Source organism: Solenopsis invicta, chromosome 3, assembly GCF_016802725.1.
Source record: "Solenopsis invicta isolate M01_SB chromosome 3, UNIL_Sinv_3.0, whole genome shotgun sequence".
In the NCBI taxonomy this organism is placed as follows: domain Eukaryota; kingdom Metazoa; phylum Arthropoda; class Insecta; order Hymenoptera; family Formicidae; genus Solenopsis; species Solenopsis invicta.
In genome coordinates this window covers 28140869-28160370 of record NC_052666.1, presented here as the reverse complement: position 1 = coordinate 28160370, position 19502 = coordinate 28140869, and the positions used below count along the sequence as shown (strand labels likewise).

At 35.2% G+C, this 19502-nt stretch overlaps 4 protein-coding genes and 1 long non-coding RNA gene across 12 annotated transcripts; 3 read left to right on the top strand and 2 right to left on the bottom strand.

Annotated features, from left to right (window-relative positions):
• The first annotated feature begins 380 nt into the window (after positions 1-380).
• On the top strand, positions 381-4645 carry LOC105204967 (polyadenylate-binding protein-interacting protein 1). The gene is made up of 9 exons (XM_011174262.3): positions 381-774; positions 1239-1389; positions 1473-1636; positions 1719-1904; positions 2000-2200; positions 2566-2693; positions 2760-2991; positions 3076-3479; positions 4104-4645. Exons 2-9 carry the CDS (start codon positions 1242-1244, stop codon positions 4189-4191), a joined length of 1551 nt encoding a protein of 516 aa, XP_011172564.1. The 5' UTR covers positions 381-774; positions 1239-1241; the 3' UTR covers positions 4192-4645.
• A 509-nt stretch (positions 4646-5154) lies between these two features.
• Positions 5155-10195, top strand: LOC105204983 (neurogenic locus notch homolog protein 1). Of its 6 annotated transcripts, none has more exons than XM_039446809.1 (7): positions 5155-6147; positions 7141-7358; positions 7435-7563; positions 7707-7880; positions 8339-8592; positions 8710-8932; positions 9078-10195. In XM_039446809.1, the coding sequence occupies exons 2-7, from the start codon at positions 7256-7258 to the stop codon at positions 9443-9445; spliced, it is 1251 nt and encodes a 416-aa protein (XP_039302743.1). In that variant the 5' UTR covers positions 5155-6147; positions 7141-7255; the 3' UTR covers positions 9446-10195. The 6 variants fall into 6 exon arrangements, with proteins under 6 accessions (XP_039302743.1, XP_039302742.1, XP_011172602.1 ...); XM_039446808.1 differs by having other exon boundaries at positions 5156-6186; XM_011174300.3 differs by having other exon boundaries at positions 5448-6147; positions 7231-7358.
• On the bottom strand, positions 7067-7812 carry LOC120357106. The gene is made up of 2 exons (XR_005574318.1): positions 7682-7812; positions 7067-7597 (listed from the first exon to the last, which is right to left on the bottom strand). It is a non-coding gene; the product is annotated as an uncharacterized LOC120357106 (long non-coding RNA).
• Positions 10061-14995, bottom strand: LOC105205016 (D-glucuronyl C5-epimerase B). Of its 3 annotated transcripts, none has more exons than XM_011174311.3 (7): positions 14771-14995; positions 13841-14235; positions 13015-13156; positions 12771-12899; positions 11974-12687; positions 11699-11886; positions 10061-11616 (listed from the first exon to the last, which is right to left on the bottom strand). In XM_011174311.3, the coding sequence occupies exons 3-7, from the start codon at positions 13147-13149 to the stop codon at positions 11085-11087; spliced, it is 1698 nt and encodes a 565-aa protein (XP_011172613.2). In that variant the 5' UTR covers positions 13150-13156; positions 13841-14235; positions 14771-14995; the 3' UTR covers positions 10061-11084. The 3 variants fall into 3 exon arrangements, with proteins under 3 accessions (XP_011172613.2, XP_011172620.2, XP_011172624.2); XM_011174318.3 differs by having other exon boundaries at positions 11085-11616; positions 13841-14164; XM_011174322.3 differs by lacking the exon at positions 14771-14995 and adding an exon at positions 14277-14732 and having other exon boundaries at positions 11085-11616; positions 13841-14164.
• A 641-nt stretch (positions 14996-15636) lies between these two features.
• Positions 15637-17798, top strand: LOC105205029 (WD repeat-containing protein 74). The gene is made up of 8 exons (XM_011174326.3): positions 15637-15731; positions 15804-15971; positions 16090-16243; positions 16550-16645; positions 16724-17030; positions 17139-17236; positions 17359-17560; positions 17644-17798. The coding sequence occupies exons 2-8, from the start codon at positions 15914-15916 to the stop codon at positions 17722-17724; spliced, it is 996 nt and encodes a 331-aa protein (XP_011172628.1). The 5' UTR covers positions 15637-15731; positions 15804-15913; the 3' UTR covers positions 17725-17798.
• Positions 17799-19502: the final 1704 nt, after the last annotated feature.

Sequence of the window (19502 nt, the reverse complement as noted above, 5' to 3'; positions counted from 1 at the left end):
ACAAGAAAACATAATATATATACTTTAGCTAATTGATATGTTTGGCTAACACATTTATTAGAAGATATAATTTATTTCACGATGTGGACATATCGTACGTAATATATATTATTATAGATATTTAGCAGTTTCTTCTAAATTAAAAAAAAAGTTAATAAATTAAAGTTTGTGTTTCAAAAATAACTATCGTAGTTAAAATTAAATTATTAATTTAACATTAATTTAATTAAAGTTAAGTTAAAAGTTGTTCATTTTTAATTTTATTATTTAACTTTGAATTAATTACTACCCAACCCTGTGTATAGAAAATCTATAGAACGTGATATATATAATATAAATTACAAAATTTTAGTACTGTCAGTACCTTTCGGAACGCGCCGATGGACCGTCGAATTTTTGCGATCGATAGCACCACGGAGCACGCCTGTCTAGATATGTGACATGTCCGGCTGCCTCTAATTACGCGTAATTTCATGCTCAAAGTGCTCAAACAGAGCTCAAATTCGAGTTTGCGGGCCTTTACGGCCAGTCCATCTTATCGATTTATTCTCGCGTTTGACGTTGCTCGTCGTAAAACGATAACTGACGTAAACGCGAGGCCATGCGAGATATGTAGCCGATGGGGCTCACGTTTGCGATGCCTGCATGTAACCGGTCCTCGCGGATTCCTCGGAATTTTCCACCGGTTGAAAGTAACGGACAATTGGGACTACGTTATCCGCTCGCGGCTAGACGAGAATCTTCGACCGATCTGTGAACCGATATCCTAAAAAGGTATTCCGTTCGTTCCCGAATTACGCTTGGTACCAGTATTCTTGTGTCGCAATTTCGATATATGTATCTTTCATAATGAGGAACTGCCGTGCTGCCTCGACTTGCACGTTTTCTTCCCTTTTTTGACAAGACTTGATAAATGCCGTTGACACAACGCTGCAAGTGGTTCATAGACTGTAAAGAGTTGAAGACAATTATGTATAAATTTATAAAAATATCATGGATGTGTAAATGCAATTTCTGGATGATGTAACTACAATGTATATTTATATACATATCTCCTTTTTTATCTGATTTATACAATCTTTGAAATATATCAGTATAGCCTAAAAATCTAATTTACTATACTTTTATTCTCATTAGAGCTTTCTTTTTTTTGTAGAGATCAAAGTTATAAAGATCTAAATTGTAAAATATAATAGAAAGGTACAGTATGTTTGACAGTCTTGTTTTTGTGTAAGCAGAAAATGGATCCTTTCTTTGAAAGAGACAGGGAGACCAGGAAGGATGATAAGAGTGTGAAACAAAGTATAGGGCGTGGATTTCGTCTGTGGTCACAAAGGGAAAGAGGAGGACTCAGGCGGCCGCATGGTGCATCAACTGCTAGTCAATCCAGTATAAATTAGCACTGTTCTAGTTACAACAAAATTGGGAGTTTGTTAGCTATTAAATTAAAAATGAAATTTATTTAAATACAGAATCCGACTCCTCGGCAACTGCAGTCACAACTCAACATAACCAGGAAGAGAAGAAATTTGCTCTGTCACCTCAGGCAGCGGAGTTTGTTCCAAGAGCCATGCAATCTCATAAGTCATCGTCTTCTGCTGCAGAACCTAACATATATTCACCTTCTTCCATTCCCGTAAGTGATTTATGTATTTTATTATTGGATCTTTGAGAATATTGACATTTAACTATTTTGATTCTGAATGATCTACCAACAGCAATCTACCCACATGTATCCAAAGTCACTGCAAGACAGACTTAGAATAGCTCGTGAAATACCACCAAATGTATACATACCTTCTTTGCCGGATGACAATGCACTTGAAGATGCTTTGGAACAGCAGTGCAATATACAGGATTCTCACGTAGAAAATTACAATAATTATAAATATGATGAAAATGATGTGAGTAACAATAGTAACGTAGTAGTTTGATTTCTCTTTTTTAAAAGCATTACATTATTATATATAATATTTGTATATGTCAATATTTGAATTAGGAGGAGAATGAAAAGAAGCAACAGAACGCAAAGGAAGAGGCTTACAACTTTGAGACTTACGAACATCTCGTCAACATCATAAACATTTTAATTATGAATCCTGCAGAGTTTACAAATCTTGTGCCACCATTTATGGATAAGCTTAGGTCGAGCGGAAACATGCGTTGTCTGCAATTAGTTCTGACGACCATAATCGAATATGTAAAAGTTTCTCTTTCATATGCATGAATATACACATATTAATGTAATTTTACGCATGCACCATTTTATTTAGAAGCAATGTTCAATAGGATAAATGGCCCAATTAAATACTTGTTTTTAATTAGAAGATCAAAGTTGTACTTTTAATAAAATTTTATTATAAAATATATTTAATATGTAGACTCTTTAAGAGAATTCAAATAAAATTAAATACAATTATGCAATAATATAATTTATATATTTGAAAAAAAAACATTTAAAATCCAGTTTCTAGTACACTGTTAATAATTAGCCCATTTACTATTTATTTTTCTCTCCACAGTATGTGTGTATTACTTTACTGACTTTATATCTTTCACTTTCAGTCTATAGATCACAGTAATTTTCGATATAACGGAGCTCGAATATGTAAATATTTCGATACCAGCTTAGAAGAACCCAAAGGACAGTACATGTTTTCCAAACATCTATTCAGGGAATTGTTATACTTCCAGTAAGTACAAGTGTATATAACATGATTAGAATTGAATTTGATTTATTTGCGACGATGTTATGTTAGATGCAAATGTGAGACTCAATTACTTGAACCTGATTGGCTTAATAAACCTGAGGAGGAACGGGAAGCCCGCCAATGGAAGTGCAATGGACTAATACTGTTTCTAGCAGAGTTGGTTGCTCAGATGGATGAAGCTTATGCTTTCACCTTAGGAGAGCTTTTAGTCTTATCTATTACTATAGTACTGCAAAGACCAGCGTCGAGTTCCGTCAAATATATATGCCAAGCACTAAAAGTAAGTCGTGAATAATAAAGACGGTAATTCTACCATTTTCTACTATCTATATACTTTAACAAGCATATTTGATGTAACGCATAGTTGGCGGGTCACGTATTAGAAAAGGACAAAAGCAGGAGTAAAGACATGGAGAATATGATGCGGGCGCTAACGGAACTTGTAAATAACGGACAAGTCGATACGCATGTGGGAAATATGGTGAACAGCGTGCACGAATTACGGAAGGATTTGGGAAGGAGCATGTCCAATTATGATTCATCTAGCTCAAGCAATATATTGTTTAACGAGATGCAACGTCAGCCCGATCAATTGGGCGCGTCTAATTATAATTCAACCGAAATTGGTGCTGTATCATTGAAGATACAACATCCGATGTCGCAGAAAATGCAATTCAACCAGCCGGTAATGTACGGACCTGACGGCGAGATTTTGTCTGCGGAAGAAAGTGCGTTTCTTGAACATGTAACGAAATGGGATGATCAAGGGTACGCTACAACTTTATATCTATATTTTCAATAAGATAGATAATACAGGTATCCCTATATTTACGGAATAATATTTTGAATCATAAATTGAATTGATTGTAAATATTGTAATAAGCATGGCAACATAACGTTAAATATGACAAATTGCCGTTATGTATATATACATATTTAAACTGATTATTGGTATTATTTTATATAAATAAAATATATTCTTTCTGCAAAATATTTTATTACTAAAAATAATTATAAAAAATTCTAGGAAATAATAAAACAAAATTTTTTTTTTAATTCTTAATATAATCTAATAAAATAAATATTTAACTTAAACACAAATTAATTTCAATAAATGATTCAAAAACAAAATATTACTTTTATCTTAAAAATAATTCTTAATACTTAGTATTAAATAATTTAATATTTACTTTCAATCACACTGATCAACGAGTGCTTCATCAACTTTATTATAATCTACTAATTCATTTTTAGTCGTAAGAGTATGCCGGCCGTAAGTCCGAAAATTCATAAATCGAAGGAGTTGTAAGTAGAGGGATACCTGTATAAATGTAATCTTTTAACGAAAACTTGTCTAATTAAGAGTTACACTAATAGTATGCAATGGTACAGGACGTCTGAAGAAGAACCTGATGATAATTACGACGATGAGATTGCGACTGCTTATGAAGAATTCTTGAGAGATTCAAAGTGCAAATAAAATTCGAGACAAAACGAATATAATCTCGCACAAATAGATTTGTATTTTAGCGCAAGCGTATTTTATTTTGTTTTATAAACATATTTGTTGTTTGATTTTTAAAGTGACATAAATTTACGTACACGATGTAAAATATTAGATATCTCTATTTATCACAAAAGATAGGACGAAATCGTTTTATACAACACATTGATCTATGGAAAAAAATCGATCTATGCACCAAACTCGAATAATTCATAAAGATCCGCCATGTAGATAAATACGTAATATCGATATATGTATGTAGCGTATAGAGTGGTTCACTTTGAAACAGAATACTTGAATAAATTCATTTCATTGCACGCGAAAAAAATATTAAGGTCGAAACTTATATAATTAAAAAGAAAAAAAAAACGTGTACAATGCAACAGAAATTCTTTCTCAAAAACTATATTTCCATAAGATCAGCATGTTTCGAAGATAGCCACAGGAAGAGAAAAAGAAGAAATACGCACATGTTAGGCGTATATCGACGACAGACCCTTTATTCATCTGTACTTCCCACTTGTAATATTTCGTTCTATTGCAGCACTAATAAGGCGCGCTATTTAAACCATCTGTATAATATTTTACAATGTTTGTAAGGACATCTTTCTTTCTTTTTTATATCTTGGCTGATATAAAGATTTCTAAAGTGTAGTTATCAGCTGAATGCCAAATCGCATTTTGTTTATTTACAAATTTTAAGAAGTTTTATTAATTCGAGCGCTCTATTTCTGATGGACAACTCTGTACATAGGTATACGTTCCATATAGCAAATATATGTGTATTTTGCATTTATTTAAAATTATATGTGTAGGAGTATTTGTACGAAATTTTTTAAATATATGCTACGAGTTTTATATAATTTTCACTTGCACATTTGAAGAGCTTATAACGCTTTAACTTGTCAATTCCGATCCATATTCTTAACTATCGTAGAATGTTTATTTATAAAATGTACTTTTGCATAGGTATAGATACTTTATAAGTAGAATCGATTTTTCCTTTTCGATTTGCAGAATCGTTTATAGATTGATTTCCGGAATAAATTTTACTGAATCAACGTGTCGATAGACAAATTTTCGACCGAAGCTCATGAATATGCGAATAATCATATCCTGAGATTGCGACATCGAGTGCATTCCATTCACGGAAACGAGAAAAAATGGGAGTGTGCGATCACACGAGTCGTGTGTTACTGAGCGCATTACCATGTTTTGTTCGGCATTTGCATATACACGCCATACATTTCTATTCTTTTTTTTTACTTTAAGAATTATTCACATTTTTGTTCTAGATTAGCATAATACGCGGGTTTGAGGGAGCGTGACGAGAGGGGAAGCGCGATACGAAAACGGTGATCTTCAGCGGCGATTTGAACGACAGCCGATCCACCGAGATACCGGATTTACTCGCATCTGCGCTGCAGCGGTGATCGTGCGCGTGCGACCGCGAAGATCCATTTTTGGCGCGAAAGGGTTTCCTCGTCGCGGAATTCCGCGCACCAAGCTGCAGCGGCAATGATTACTCATACCTGTTTTGACCGACGTATTGTTACTGCACGCGAATATGGAATATCATTATAGTCCGTCGGGTAATTCTAAGTCGGATTGGACTGGATAATTACGTGCGTGCTCCGATCGCGCTGCCGCGCTCAGCTCCGCATGGGAAACCCGCGTCGCGCGCACGTAATCGCTCATCAATTACGAAAAAAAAGAAGCGAAAAAACGCGGAATTAAACGCGATATAAATACGTAGGCGAAATTTATCGAATACCTTGAAGAATAATCAGGGCCGTGCGTGGGCGAAGTTCGAAAGGGGGGACCGAAGGTCGCGGATGGTGGGGCTGTGGGATCGTCCTCGCGTCATCTACGCGATCGCGGGTGATCGGTTAGTCTTCCTCGCGCCGATCGAGCATTAAGTTGCAAGCAGAGGTGGGCATTGCTCGGATAAATCTTTTTCTAGTTATTCGGGTAAAGCTTCATCCATTATTCATTGCTCGCGTTATTTGCGTCACTTGTCACGCTCATTGTATGTTACTCACTATTTCTTCACTCGAGAAAGAAGAGTTTAATTTTAAGATATTATAATGTTTGATAATCTGTCTCTTCGTTTCTTATATACTTAAAAAATAAACGGATAAAAATTAAAGATTTAAAAATATTTAAGGCTGAAATATTTAACGGTTTTAAATATTTTTCTGTCAATATAAACAGATTAACTTTGATCTCGATTTAACTTTTTCCTGCTGAAAATTTCAAAATTTCTATATAATTTTATAACATTCTCAGATTTTTTTTATAGGAATTGAAACATTTAGAAATACTCATAAAGTTTACATCTTTTTTTTAGAATTTTTTATATATGTTAATTTTGAAATATCCTAAGATTTTTTGTTCCATAATTTCTGACGAAATAATAAAATATGAAAAAAGTTGAAAGTATTTCAGAATTCACATGTATGAAAAATTCTAAGAGAAAATGTGGACTGAGTATTTCTGAAAAATGTTCAGATTCGTATAAAAGTCATAAGAAAAAGTTTTCACGAGGGTTTATGTGTAAAAGCATATAAAACCGAGAAAAGTCATTTAAAACTGTTAAAAAGATTCCAGCTCTAAACATTTTAGTGTTTTAACGAAACATCGTTCAAAATTAAAATATTTTTAAATATTTAAAAACTGAGATAGAGATAAAATATTTTAATATCTTAAAATTAAACATTTCTCTTTTTGAGTGTTATTTGTATTAAACAAATGTGAATGTTTACACTTGAGAATTGGAGCAGAGATGTTCGTCAGTTATTAAAACGCCTTTTTCTCATTCAAGTAATTAGGGTGGCTTTTTACCCTTCTCTGCAAAAAAGCAAAAAGGTGTTTTATTTAAAAATTTACAAAAGAGTATCGTTTCAACTTGAAGAATTTGCACAGAGCTCGATTATCATCGTCCGAGAAGAACCGTCGCGACTGTAGAGCTCTCTTCCTATCTGCATCTTCAGAATTTCATCGTTTTCTCGGCAGATACGGGCCGAAATATAGTGGCAAAATGCAATATCCGCGAGCCGCAGCCTTGCTCTTGGCTCTGTTCGCCACGGTGGTGAACGGCAGCCACTACGTCCAATACGTTCAGTCGCGAGTAGTCGCGTCTGGTAAGTTCTTCTTGTCTTTTTGTTATTACGCAAAATTGCCCGCTGAATCACCCGACGACCCTCGTCTTTTCCACAGGCGGTTGCGAAAGCTACACGTGCGGCGTGAATGCGAGATGTACGATGAGCGAGGGACGACCGGTGTGCTCCTGCCTGAATCTACATATGGGAGACCCGCTCGCGCGGTGTACACGGGTCGAGTGTCTAAGTGAGTAGAACGATCCGCGAGCATTACATAATTCCTAGAAGAAATAAAACTCTTGTTATAATTAAGTCGTGCAATTATACTCGCAGCTTTTTAAGTCTAACATAAATCGGCACGCTACTTATGGCATTCTGGTCACGTTTCAGTCAACGACGACTGCCCGTACAACCGAGTGTGCACGAACAACAGGTGCATCGATCCCTGCGTAGGTCTGTGCGGACTGAACGCGAACTGCTTGACCAGAAATCACATAGGTACCTGCGAGTGTATACCAGGACACGTCGGAGATCCATTCTCGGGTTGTCAAGTCGCCGACCCTCGTACGTAGAGCTTCGCCGTTTAATTCTAAATAACACGAATGTCTGAAAGACATTACGAAAATGTTTAATAATATTTCTGACGTTTCAGACTTCTTGTACGTCTTTCAGATATTCACCTTTATCTTTCTTTTTCTCTTGCTTAATTTATGTAAATATAGATGAGTTTTTTTAACTCTTGGAAGACTTACTCTTCAAAGAATAGTGGCTGGACCGTTCTTGACTTGTGCTCTATTGGAAAGTGAAAAAAGTTACTTCACGTATGAATTTAGTACGTGAAACAGCGATGAAAAAAGCAGTAAATTTCGCATTTAACTTTTTATATTTATGTTATAAAGGAGTATATGTATGAATAATCTTCAAAAACTACAGTAGCCCCTAAATGATCAATAATGTTGTACAGTATTCCTATATACCAGGATTTATCGAACATTATCGCAAATATTTGATGTGCAATACAGAAGCTGCCTGCAAGCCGAGCCCGTGCGGAATAAATACCCAATGCGAGGTGATCAACGAGGTTCCAGTCTGCACGTGTCTGCCGGGTTACAGAGGCTCGCCCTTAGCCGGATGTCGACACGAGTGCGATAGCGATAGCGATTGTCCTTTGCATCTCGCGTGCTCGTCGTCGTACAGATGCGAGAGCCCGTGCAAGTGCGGCGAGAACGCGGAGTGCCAAGTCATCCATCATCAAGCAAAGTGTAGCTGCCCGAAAGTAAGACGCCTCCGCTTTATCCATAGAAAATTACGAGTTTTTATTGAGATATAAATCTGACTATAAAGCGCCTCGATGACGAAACTAAGTGTGGGATCAATTTATTTCTTGTTCCAGACATGGAACGGAAACCCATTTATCGCGTGTCGACCGGAGTGCACCGCCCACGCCGAATGCCCGCCAAACAAACCTGCCTGTCTCTATCAGAAATGCGTGAATCCTTGCGACGGCGTATGCGGTGTGAACGCCGACTGCAACCTACGCGGAATCACTCCCGTTTGCAGTTGCCCGAAACATATGACCGGTAATCCTTTCGTCAGCTGCAGACTGTTCGAACCACGTAAGTATGGTCGTTAATTAGCCGGAGTCGTATTCTTCTTGGCTCTGCTGCTATCAGTTAATCATTGGCGAAACGAAGAAGAAGACGAAGAAAAGAAGAAGAACAGAAGAAAATAATGATCTCAAAATTGCGTCTCTATTTTCAGGTGATCTTTGCGAACCGAATCCTTGTGGCGTTAACGCGATCTGCACGCCGGGTCATGATAATACCGGGAAGGAGAGACCAGTGTGCACGTGTCCCACCGGCTACATAGGTAACGCCCTGACGAGCTGCCAGCGCGGGGAGTGCTTCACTGACAGTGAATGTCCCGACAATCGGGCGTGTGTTGATTTCACGTGCATAAACCCGTGCACAGGTCGCGAGTGCGGCCCAAGTGCCACGTGCACACCCCGACGTCACATCGCGGTCTGTACGTGCCCGCAGGGAACCAGAGGCGACGCCCTGTATACCTGTAACCCGATCGAGAGCAAATCGGTGTACAATTACGGCCGCGCCTACCGTTACCGCTACTAGTCACGGAACCAATCCCACATTCAAAATACTCAACGTTTTAATACCGCGTAATTTCTATTCCAATTCAGGCGTACTTTTGCGAAGAAATAAACTGGGGAATAGAAAGAAATTTAACCGCCTATTCCTTACGCAGGTCGTGTAACAGAGTAATATATTTTTCGTAACGCTACGCTGATAATATGTCTTCCAATTCGTGTTCATCGTAGGATCTCACACAAAGTGTTCTGTATGTTTTATAAACTGTGCGACTGGTCGCAAATCCAGTTTCAAGGCTACGGCACACAAAAAAAACTTAAACAGTAAAACTTAGACAGTAAGCGAATTAGCCAATGACAGAGAGTCGAAAATACAAGCCCATAATGTAAGCAGTAGCAAATGACATACGTTAATTTTCTTACTGCATACGTCTTATTGCTCAAGTTTTTCTATGTGCCATGGCCTTCAATCCTCAATAAAAATAGAAGCATAACAATTTATGCTATATTAAAATTCATACACAATAAATTTTTCCTGCTTATTTCAGTTTCATTACAAATACCATTCTATATCTCCATAATGAAGAAAAAAAAAGAAAAAAAGAACGTAAAATATTACTAAACATCTAAAAACTACATTATCTGATTAAACAATTTTTATTGAATAATTTAACATTATTTATATCTCGTAGGGATGTGCAAGTCCATAGTTATAAAACTAGTTGAGAAATTTACAAAAAATCACTTGCCGCTATTAAAAAATAAATGATTACAATCTTCTCTTAGATATTATGTATAATTATACAATATATCTGTTAAGAAAGAATCACGCTATATTAATTATCATAATTATTGGCAGCACCATTACGCGAAGTTTATTAATTTTGAAGCAGTCATCATCAGCTTCAAAATGTGTTCAGGGGGTTCTTCAGAAATCTTTTATTTACAAGTGCATACAGATTGATTTTTAATTATATATCAACACATTATTTATTGTAATTATATTAGTTCATTTAAAATTGTTTTTTAAAATATTTATTTAAATTGATATATTCTACTAGATTTCATAATAAAGGAAAAAAATATATATGTACAATCCTATATAGCATTTACACTGGTGATTCCGTCATACATTTAAAAGAACAATAAAAAATACATCAAATAAAATAATTATATCATATTTTATTTATATATGAATTTATGGAAAAGATTATTATATAAAATTATAATATAAAGTAAATGCATTGTAAATTACATTAAAAATAATTTAAATAAAAGGTAATTATGTATATTGATATATAATGAAAAATCATCCTGTGTATTAAGGACACAGATCTCCTATTGTTACAGTTATTTCAGCTTTCTATAATATTAACAGAAATATTAACAAATCGCAAGTAATTTTAGATCTCATACGTTCGTTTTGTCGCCTACTCTTCTACTTAATCATGCGCCTACGATATAATTGATATAAAATAAAAATTAAGAAATGTTTTTATTTTAATCTAATGAAAGTTAAAATATATATACATCTTTAATGATAAATGATAAATGAAGTTATCGATGAACCTCTAATATAAAAAAAAAAAAATAAGCTAAAAATGATTTATAAATAAATAGGTAACAAAAATACAAAAGGCATGGAACATTATCTAAGTATAGAGTTAATTATGCGCCGCTCTTTTACCATTCATATAACCGATCCATCTCTCCGCGGTCGTAATAAAAATAGGATCGTTATCAATGGAATTAAGAAGAAGAAGCTGATTAATGTGAGTAGAATGGTAATCCCATCTAGCTAAGTTGGGTGCTGTCTTTAATGTAAAATGACGCAGATCATATGTCGTACCCGAACCGGTGTCGTATAACGTTAACATGTTCTTTAACGATGTCATACCCTGATTAAAGAGTCTGGTCGCCTCCTCCGCGTCTTTACCCATCGCTATGCTCTTCAAATCGTATAGCCCGATAAGCGAATAAATAAAACCGTTGAGAATGAAAGAAGAGGGGGTAGTAGGATACTCCTCGTACCAGACGTATTTGCTCAGAAACAGCGCAGCCACTCCTCCTTTAGCGGATGTCAGTCTGAAAGGCCGCAAGCCTCTGATAGCAGCCTGTAAGTATTTCGCCTCTCCAGAATGATAATATGCCCGTGCCAGCACTGATATTGCATGACCCTGACCCATGCTGGAATACCTTTGTAATCAAATATTTTTCTCTTAAAAACACACCCACTTTTAATTCTACTGTTACATGTACATATAAAAATGCGGCGTACCATCCAGGCTCGAGAATAGCCATTCCTGACGCCACTTTTCTCCTGACAGGATTCGGCCATCCACCAGAGGTGATATTCTGATTGGCGACAAACCATCTTGCCGCATCATAAAACTGCTCCATGTGTTCGCTAGTCGATAATGTCATATTGTCAATCATACCGGAGCCATATAAAGTAATTTTGACTACCTAAAATAAACATAATTTATTTAAAAATTATTTCAAAAAATATATTTTTCAAAATATTTACAAAACTATCATTCGAACGTGATTTACCTTTAATTTGGATCGGGGCAATTTCTTCTTATTTTTATCATTCAGATAAAGACCTTTTTGCAGATCAACTACGAGATCTCTAGTGAGACGTCTCCATTGATGATTGGCTTGCCCGATTCCGTAATGCACATGATTGTTATAATTATACAATACTATATTGTTGGTGACATAGTGAAGATAGTACATCTCCTTCTTCTCCCTCGACTGCAATGTAACCGTGATGCTTCCATTGTCTTTGATATTAAGATCCCATTTCAATACAAAGTCCAGTACGTGATCCAGCTTCAGAGAAATTCCGGACGTGCTCGTTTCCGGTGTAGCAAATTTCAGGACGTAACTGTTAGTCTGCTTGTCATACACTCTGTTCATAACTGATCCCTGAGGAACATTCCAGTTCTGCTTAACTTTGTCGGAATCTTCAATGGTCTTTCTGTGCGGCTCGGGCTCAGTTAGATTTTTACTATAATGCGATAATCCAAATTGAGCAATTTGCGTGGGATAATAGTATCCCTGGCTCTCCCATTGTGTCGAGATTGGTACGCCGTCGGTGCCGCTGATACACTTAACTCTATCCCTGACTTCGACATTGTAGTTTTCAAAAGTCATAAATACACCTCGCGGATCGTACTTCCCCTTGGGATTTACGATCTTTGAGTAACTGTGCAACCATTCAAATCTCTCCAAACCATCGTAAGTAGCTAGTTTTCCATAAATCTAAAATATTTTATATAGAAATTGTAATATACTTGTAGCATAATATAATTTAAATGTCAACTGACAACTGGCTAACAACTGACCTCAAAGTATTTATGGATAAATGAAAATGGTATATATACTTCGTCGCCTTCTTTGCGACATCCTATAGAGTAATCGCCGTTTATGTGACAATCTATTTCTTGATATCCCGATTCTGTATTTGAACGATCCTGTATCGAAACATATATAACATATAAAAACTTGTACTATCTCGAGTTTATGTGGATTAATATGTTAAAATCCATACATGCTCTCACTGTTTTATAAATCATAAATCTATCTTGCCTTATGTTGATATTTTGTCTTCCAGTCTGTATGGAACAATAGGCTTCCACAATTATTCCATGAGGCAAGTAGAAAACTCACTGTCGCGACAACCAGTACAAGCAGAGTTGTCTTGAAGTTCAGCCGCATCATCATAAAAAACCTGTCAATACCAGTATCATCTTATCTCTCCGTAAAAGCTTACGTAATGTCCATCACAAATATTTTGTTTGAATCTTACATGACACATGCGTAATACTCATATTAATAAAAATGTACTCCCTTGATTAATGCAGAGTTTTTTAAACACAATTTATTTTACATAATCAGAAAATATATCTTTTTGTAATATTCAATTGAAATTGTTCTATATATAGTGAGATAAATTCTTACTTGGGCTGTGTTCGGAATACTTGTAAATATTATCTGTTCTTGCTAAATATTTGATAAACAACAAGGATAAAGTGATGCTTACAATACTGTGCGCATCAAAGTGAACGCTCTCATAATCATACTTATTACATTGATTGATTGCTTTGGAGTACATTGCTTTGGAGTACAATGCTGACAGCTATAATGAATAAACTTAAATTTATTTTTCTTAATTTTCATTGCTATTATCCTTACGCAAATATGTGAAATAAACATTTTTAACATGCATGGGTTTTTCCTTTATAATTTTTGTTTTTTTTGTATTAACAGACTTTATTTATCTTTTATTCTCAACCATACATAAAAAAATTACGAACGAGTACTCTGCATGGATCAAGAGACCAGCGTATTGTTATTAATTGAAACATCAAGTTAAGGCAACTCTGTGATTATCTAGATCGTCAAATAAACTCACGCGACACGGATGTCACGAGCGGCTCGTCATCTTACAATTTTATCTCCAAAAAGCTTTTAAGATCCGAGCCAACCCATCTTTCCCAGATATTGTGTCTCCGTCAATATCGATCAGCTGTAACCTATCGATGATGAAATTTCAAACGAGATACAGTAAACATCCTCTCGGACGTCCAAAGGACTCGTTCCGTTTCTCGGCGACGAGTCGACTTGCGGAGTCTCTCGGTGGCTAAGCCACCTCCTCGTGGATGCACCTCTGTAGCACTGCGTGTGATGCATGGAAATATTTCCTCGCGGTCGTCATCACCACGCGGAAACCAAATTACTGCAAAATTACATCAGCGGTTACCCACGTCATTTGCTGCAGCGATGGGGGACGACCGAAATTGATTTCAACTGCACACACATAATGCATGAAAGATAATCATTATACTCACGACATATGTATACATGAAGGAGAGTCATTGGGATTTCTGCTAAATCTGACGATAGAAAAATCTCTCAAAAAGCAAATTCAGAATGATCGGAGCAAAATGCAGAGAAATTCGACGAGATTGTGAACCGATGCACCTTTGTACGAAAAAAAGGAAAAGTTGCAAAAAGTGAAGTCGATCGATTTGACTTTTACGGTTCGTACTTCTGCGACCTTGACCAAATTTCTGATTTAATCAACGATTAATTACAGGCACAATTGATCGGCAATTGCTAAAATTTTAATTACATAACTCCTTGCCTAATTTTGTCGCCTACGTGTCAAACAAAAAAAATTGGTTCTGTTCACGCTAGCAAAATAGTACACAAGGTATTGACGAGTTAATCGTCGATCAAGTTAATCGAAATTTCGTTGCAGCGTACGATTTCGCATTTCGGCGTGTGCTTCGCCCGGGGCCGCGGGAGATCATTATTCGATGGCGAATCGACGATTACGTACCGGCGATTGGACGAAGGCACTTCGTGCAGATCCATATAAAAGTATTCGTGCGTGGTGCAAAGCGCGATCTCCTCCTTGCTTACAGATGCGTGTTCCACGCAGTTCCACGGTTCCTACTTGAGACAGTGGCCGCGGTTTGTGGTTACTGTCCAACAACATATGATCGCGAACTCCGGGATTTCCACGCAACCCAACACCCAACTTGCGCGGTGGGGATGGAGATCGTTGCCTCCAGTTGGCGCTACTATTTGCAAGTAGAGCAAGTAGAGCTCTGTATACAAAGAAAAATATTAGAAAAAAAATGGAGAAATATTATTAGGGGCTGATTTCATCAAACTCCGATTAGCTCGGTCGGCTGATTAAATTTAACAATAGTCAATTGCGAAACTCAAGATTAATCGATCATTTTGTTTTTCTTGTTAATTATTCGCAAATTATAAATTTATTTATGTAAAGTAATATTTTAATAATATTATAATAAAGAAAGAATAATATTATTACGTTAATAAAGTAGTTTTTTAATAAAAATATGTAAAAAATTAGGTTAGAGATATATATACTTGGCAATTTATAAATATAATCGACCGCGATTAGGATTAATCGGAGTTGATCGGTTCTAGGAACGAAAATTAGAATTTAGGGTCGGTCTCACACCAGCTTTGATTAACTTGATTGGCCGATTAAATATAAGACTAGCCAACTGCAAAATTTAAAATACATCATTATCCATTTTTTACAAATTATGATTTATTTATATAAAATATTATACTTTAATAATTAAAAGTAATTTTTTATTAAAATAATTAAAAAATTAGGCTAGGAGTGATCAGTTTTAAATTTTACAGTTAGCAATTTATAAATTTAGCCGTGTAGTTGGTAGGACCGGTCTTAAATGTCTGACACGTGTTTGTGCATGTGCTCGAGTGGAGCAGAATCAAACGTGTTTTCTTCTAAAATTTGTGTATGTGTCTAATAAAATTAGCTTTTCTTGTAACTTTTATAATATTGGATTTAATCTAACTCTTTTTTTTAGTTTAAAATACATCAATGTTTTTTCGGTCAAATGCAGTTCGAGAATTGTGAATTATATCTATGAGAAGACTATCCACTTGAATTTGTGCCGTGCAACAAAGATTTATAGCCATGAGTCGCGAGGGAAAGTTCGATGTTGTCGTGGGTGCAACATCTGGAGTTATCAAAGGTAATTCCGTCCTTTCCAAAGATTAATCCCGCGAGTGAATTTGTAGGTTATATATAACCTATCCACAGAAAGCGTCTGTTTATATTTTTAATTCACGCGTGAAAAATGTAAATTACAGGAGTGAAAATCGGACGGACAAATAAAGAGAACAGAGTAAAAAATTGGCAGCCTATAGATTCTGTCACAGAAAGTGATTGGGTGACTAGAATGGCATGGGGCGACGATGATGAACAGGAGATTTTGGTCACGTGCGGCGTGAAGGAAGATAGAAAGTAACACCAATCAATTTTACGGCAAAGAAAACCTTCTTTTTTTTTATATCTTTTTTTTTTCATTTTTGTATCTCCGTAAAAAGACATGATTTTTTGTTATATAATTTTATACGATTATAAAATTAGAATTTTATATGAATTTTTTTATATGATTTTGATTATTAAATTAAAATTTTTATATGACAAAATAATTTTGTGTAAAATGTAATTTTCATATAATAAATACAATATGATTTTAAATGATAAAATTTAATTTTATACAATAAATGATATGATTTGATAATTGCATGATTAATTTTTTTGCAGAGTAAAAATCTATGACGCGGAATGTGCATTACTCATAAAATCGTTTCCTTGTAACATAGGCACAGGCAGTATCAGCGGAGTATCACGATACAATAGGTAAAATTATGCTAACGCAAAGCAAAGTGTTTCACATGTTAACACAGTATTATCTAATTGTCTATGATTTTATTTTAGATCCGTTTTGACGGCGGTCAGATCCGGGGAAATATGCCTATGGTCATCATCTGGAAAAGGAGAGATTGTTCTAAACGCTGGAGCAAACTTGGACAGAATGTGCCATTCTCGTGAGCAAAAGAATATTATAGCAACCGGGGGAGTGGAGAACAAGTTGAAATTGTACGATCTAGAGACACAAAAAAGGATATTCCTCGAAAAGTCTCTTCCACATGACTGGTTGCAATTAAGAATACCAGTTTGGATATCAGACATGAATTTCTTGCCAGGATCTCAACAAATAGTTTCAGTCACTAAATATGGAAATGTAAGCAACAATTTGTTTTATATAAAGCTAAATATATTTTTATATTTGTCGTACCTCATTTTTCATTTGTTAAGAATATATAATTGTTAATGTTATATACAATTAAAGATATACCTGCATGATCCACGTTGCCAAAGACGTCCTGTAGTAAAAATGACAATAAAAGATGAATCTTGGACCAGCTTGGCTATCCCGCCCAAAGAAAAGTAAGATTTGTGTATATACGTATAAAATTATTGTTACAATACTTTAAAGCATCATATAAAATGCTATTAATTAAATGTGAATGTATCATACAATGTTTTCAATGATTTAATCATATTTTTAGACACATTATAGTGGGCTCGGGTAAAGGTAAGCTGAATCTCGTCGATCTGAGAAAGTCGGGCACCTTGTTAAACACGTACAAAGGATTTACTGGTGGTGTGACCGGAGTGGCTTGCAGCAAGACTAATCCATATGTCGCCAGCGTCAGTCTCGATAGATATTTACGGATACACAATGTTGATACAAAAGAAGTTCTCAAATGCGTAAGTCCTGTCTTCTGGTTTTCCGAAAAATATTACGGCATATAAAGCAAACGTCTTAATTCATATTTTGTTTTGCATTGCAGATTTATTTAACATCGAAATTATCGTGTTTAGTAATGCGGTCGGATGTAGAAATAAAATATGATGATGGCACAGAAACTTAGGACATAGTTAATTAAATAAAAATTAGATAACATTTGTTAATTTAAGATATTTAGATAAAAAATATTTTAAATAATTTAAGGATATACCTATATTCCAAAAATTTCCTTTAATTCCCTACTTCCCATATTTCCTCAAGATTATTTATCATGCAATTCGTCATTCGAGATGCATTACTTTTATGTTTATTTATGTAGGCCGTTTAATTGTTCTTAACAAAATCTTGTATGAGCCGAAAAAATTACGGCATTAAATATTTAACAGCTTAAAAGTTTAAAAATGCAAGAGAGAGCGCTTAATATATTTTTCGCTAATAAAAATAATGTTTCAACGTCAAATCTATTAATATTATGAAATTTCTAAAAACAATTAACAAAAAATAGTTTCTATGCAAAATGTAACATATATTAAAGGATAGATAGCATTCTTTAGCCTATCACTTCAAAAATGATATCTAAAATACGACGGAAATTTAGGCGATCATTGAAAAGAAAGCATTTCTATCACAGTATACTTTTTTTTACTCGGCAAGCTGTTTTCTCGTTTTATCTCGAATATCGAAAAAGGGACGATAAAGATTGAACAGGGAGCAAGGGTACGCTAACGTCGCTTTGTTATGACTAATACGCGTAATGCACAAGCATTTATATTATTTATTGTACAGTTTATTTATCATTAATACCGCATCTCTCGATAAGAGCTTGTATTTTGGTTCTTGCAGCGCGCACAGAATTCAATCGCTTATCTCCCTTTTAAAACTCATATCTCTCTCTCTTTCTCTCTTTAATATTATGTAGAATGAAGAAAAGCTAAATATATTTTCTTCGACAATTTCTACTGTGCTCTCAACAAGTAACAAGTTATGTCGAAGCCGAGTGCGCGGTATGCACGCTGCGGTATGTTACAGCGTAATCTTTAGTATCTTTAAGTAGAAGAAGGTGAACGTGGCAACTCGCGATGATTGCAACGCATTTTGTACTAAAAAAAAGAACGCGCTTGCGCGCCTACAGCACATTAAACAGTACTTTTCAGCTGTACAAAAATCTTCGTTCACACTACGCTTCTTGTTAATTTAATACTAATATGTTTAGCTTTGTCTTATCCCGACTGCACTTACATCTCAGATAGTATATTTATATACGCGTATTCCAATGAACGTGTCTCTAGGAATACATTCGCTACATTTACAGGCACTATTCCCTTCAAAATCGAGTAATTACCGTCACCTGCGTTTCTCTACGTGGAAAAAAGAGGAGTTAAGATCTGCGTTAAACGTATTACGAGTTTATATTCTCACTGAAAAACAATTTATACACAATTCTAAAGAAAAATTTTTGATATTTATCATCAACGATTTGATTATGCAGAACTGCCTTGGAAAAACATCTTACTCAATGAGTTGTGTCTTCATAGATTTCATGTTTTTTTTTTCAATGTAATAAAGAACTTTTCAAGAGCAACACGATACAAATTCCCTCGAAACTTTGTCATATTGTAAATTTTCTTTTCCCTTACGATATGACGTGAACAATAATTGCAATTGGATTTATACAATATTTCGCTTGCTGTCTCTATACTTAGAGAATTCAACATACTTGCCAATAGAAAAAAAATTTATGCCATATATGCGTTGATAGACAAAGCAATTAATTAATCAAAGAATGCATTTTTGTTTCGACGAGTCATCAGTATTCTTAATTAAGACGGTTCGCGATATAATTATAAAACCTTATTTCGATATCGATGGCTGCTATATCAGTCGCGTATCGTCAGCAATGAT

Bases quoted from the DNA above. Each gene is read 5' to 3' on its own strand.
- LOC105205016 (XM_011174311.3), bottom strand. From the start codon at position 13,149: ATGATGATGCGGCTGAACTTCAAGACAACTCTGCTTGTACTGGTTGTC. The intron at 12,688-12,770 runs GTCAGTTGTTAG...AAAATATTTTAG, and splicing joins TTATCCATAAATACTTTGAG to ATTTATGGAAAACTAGCTAC. The intron at 11,617-11,698 runs GTACGCCGCATT...TTGATTACAAAG, and splicing joins GCTATTCTCGAGCCTGGATG to GTATTCCAGCATGGGTCAGG.
- LOC105204983 (XM_039446809.1), top strand. From the start codon at position 7,256: ATGCAATATCCGCGAGCCGCAGCCTTGCTCTTGGCTCTGTTCGCCACG. The intron at 7,359-7,434 runs GTAAGTTCTTCT...TCTTTTCCACAG, and splicing joins GTCGCGAGTAGTCGCGTCTG to GCGGTTGCGAAAGCTACACG. The intron at 8,933-9,077 runs GTAAGTATGGTC...CTCTATTTTCAG, and splicing joins CTGCAGACTGTTCGAACCAC to GTGATCTTTGCGAACCGAAT.
- LOC105204967 (XM_011174262.3), top strand. From the start codon at position 1,242: ATGGATCCTTTCTTTGAAAGAGACAGGGAGACCAGGAAGGATGATAAG. The intron at 1,637-1,718 runs GTAAGTGATTTA...ATCTACCAACAG, and splicing joins ATTCACCTTCTTCCATTCCC to CAATCTACCCACATGTATCC. The intron at 2,694-2,759 runs GTAAGTACAAGT...ATGTTATGTTAG, and splicing joins AGGGAATTGTTATACTTCCA to ATGCAAATGTGAGACTCAAT.
- LOC105205029 (XM_011174326.3), top strand. From the start codon at position 15,914: ATGAGTCGCGAGGGAAAGTTCGATGTTGTCGTGGGTGCAACATCTGGA. The intron at 15,972-16,089 runs GTAATTCCGTCC...TGTAAATTACAG, and splicing joins AACATCTGGAGTTATCAAAG to GAGTGAAAATCGGACGGACA. The intron at 16,646-16,723 runs GTAAAATTATGC...ATTTTATTTTAG, and splicing joins GGAGTATCACGATACAATAG to ATCCGTTTTGACGGCGGTCA.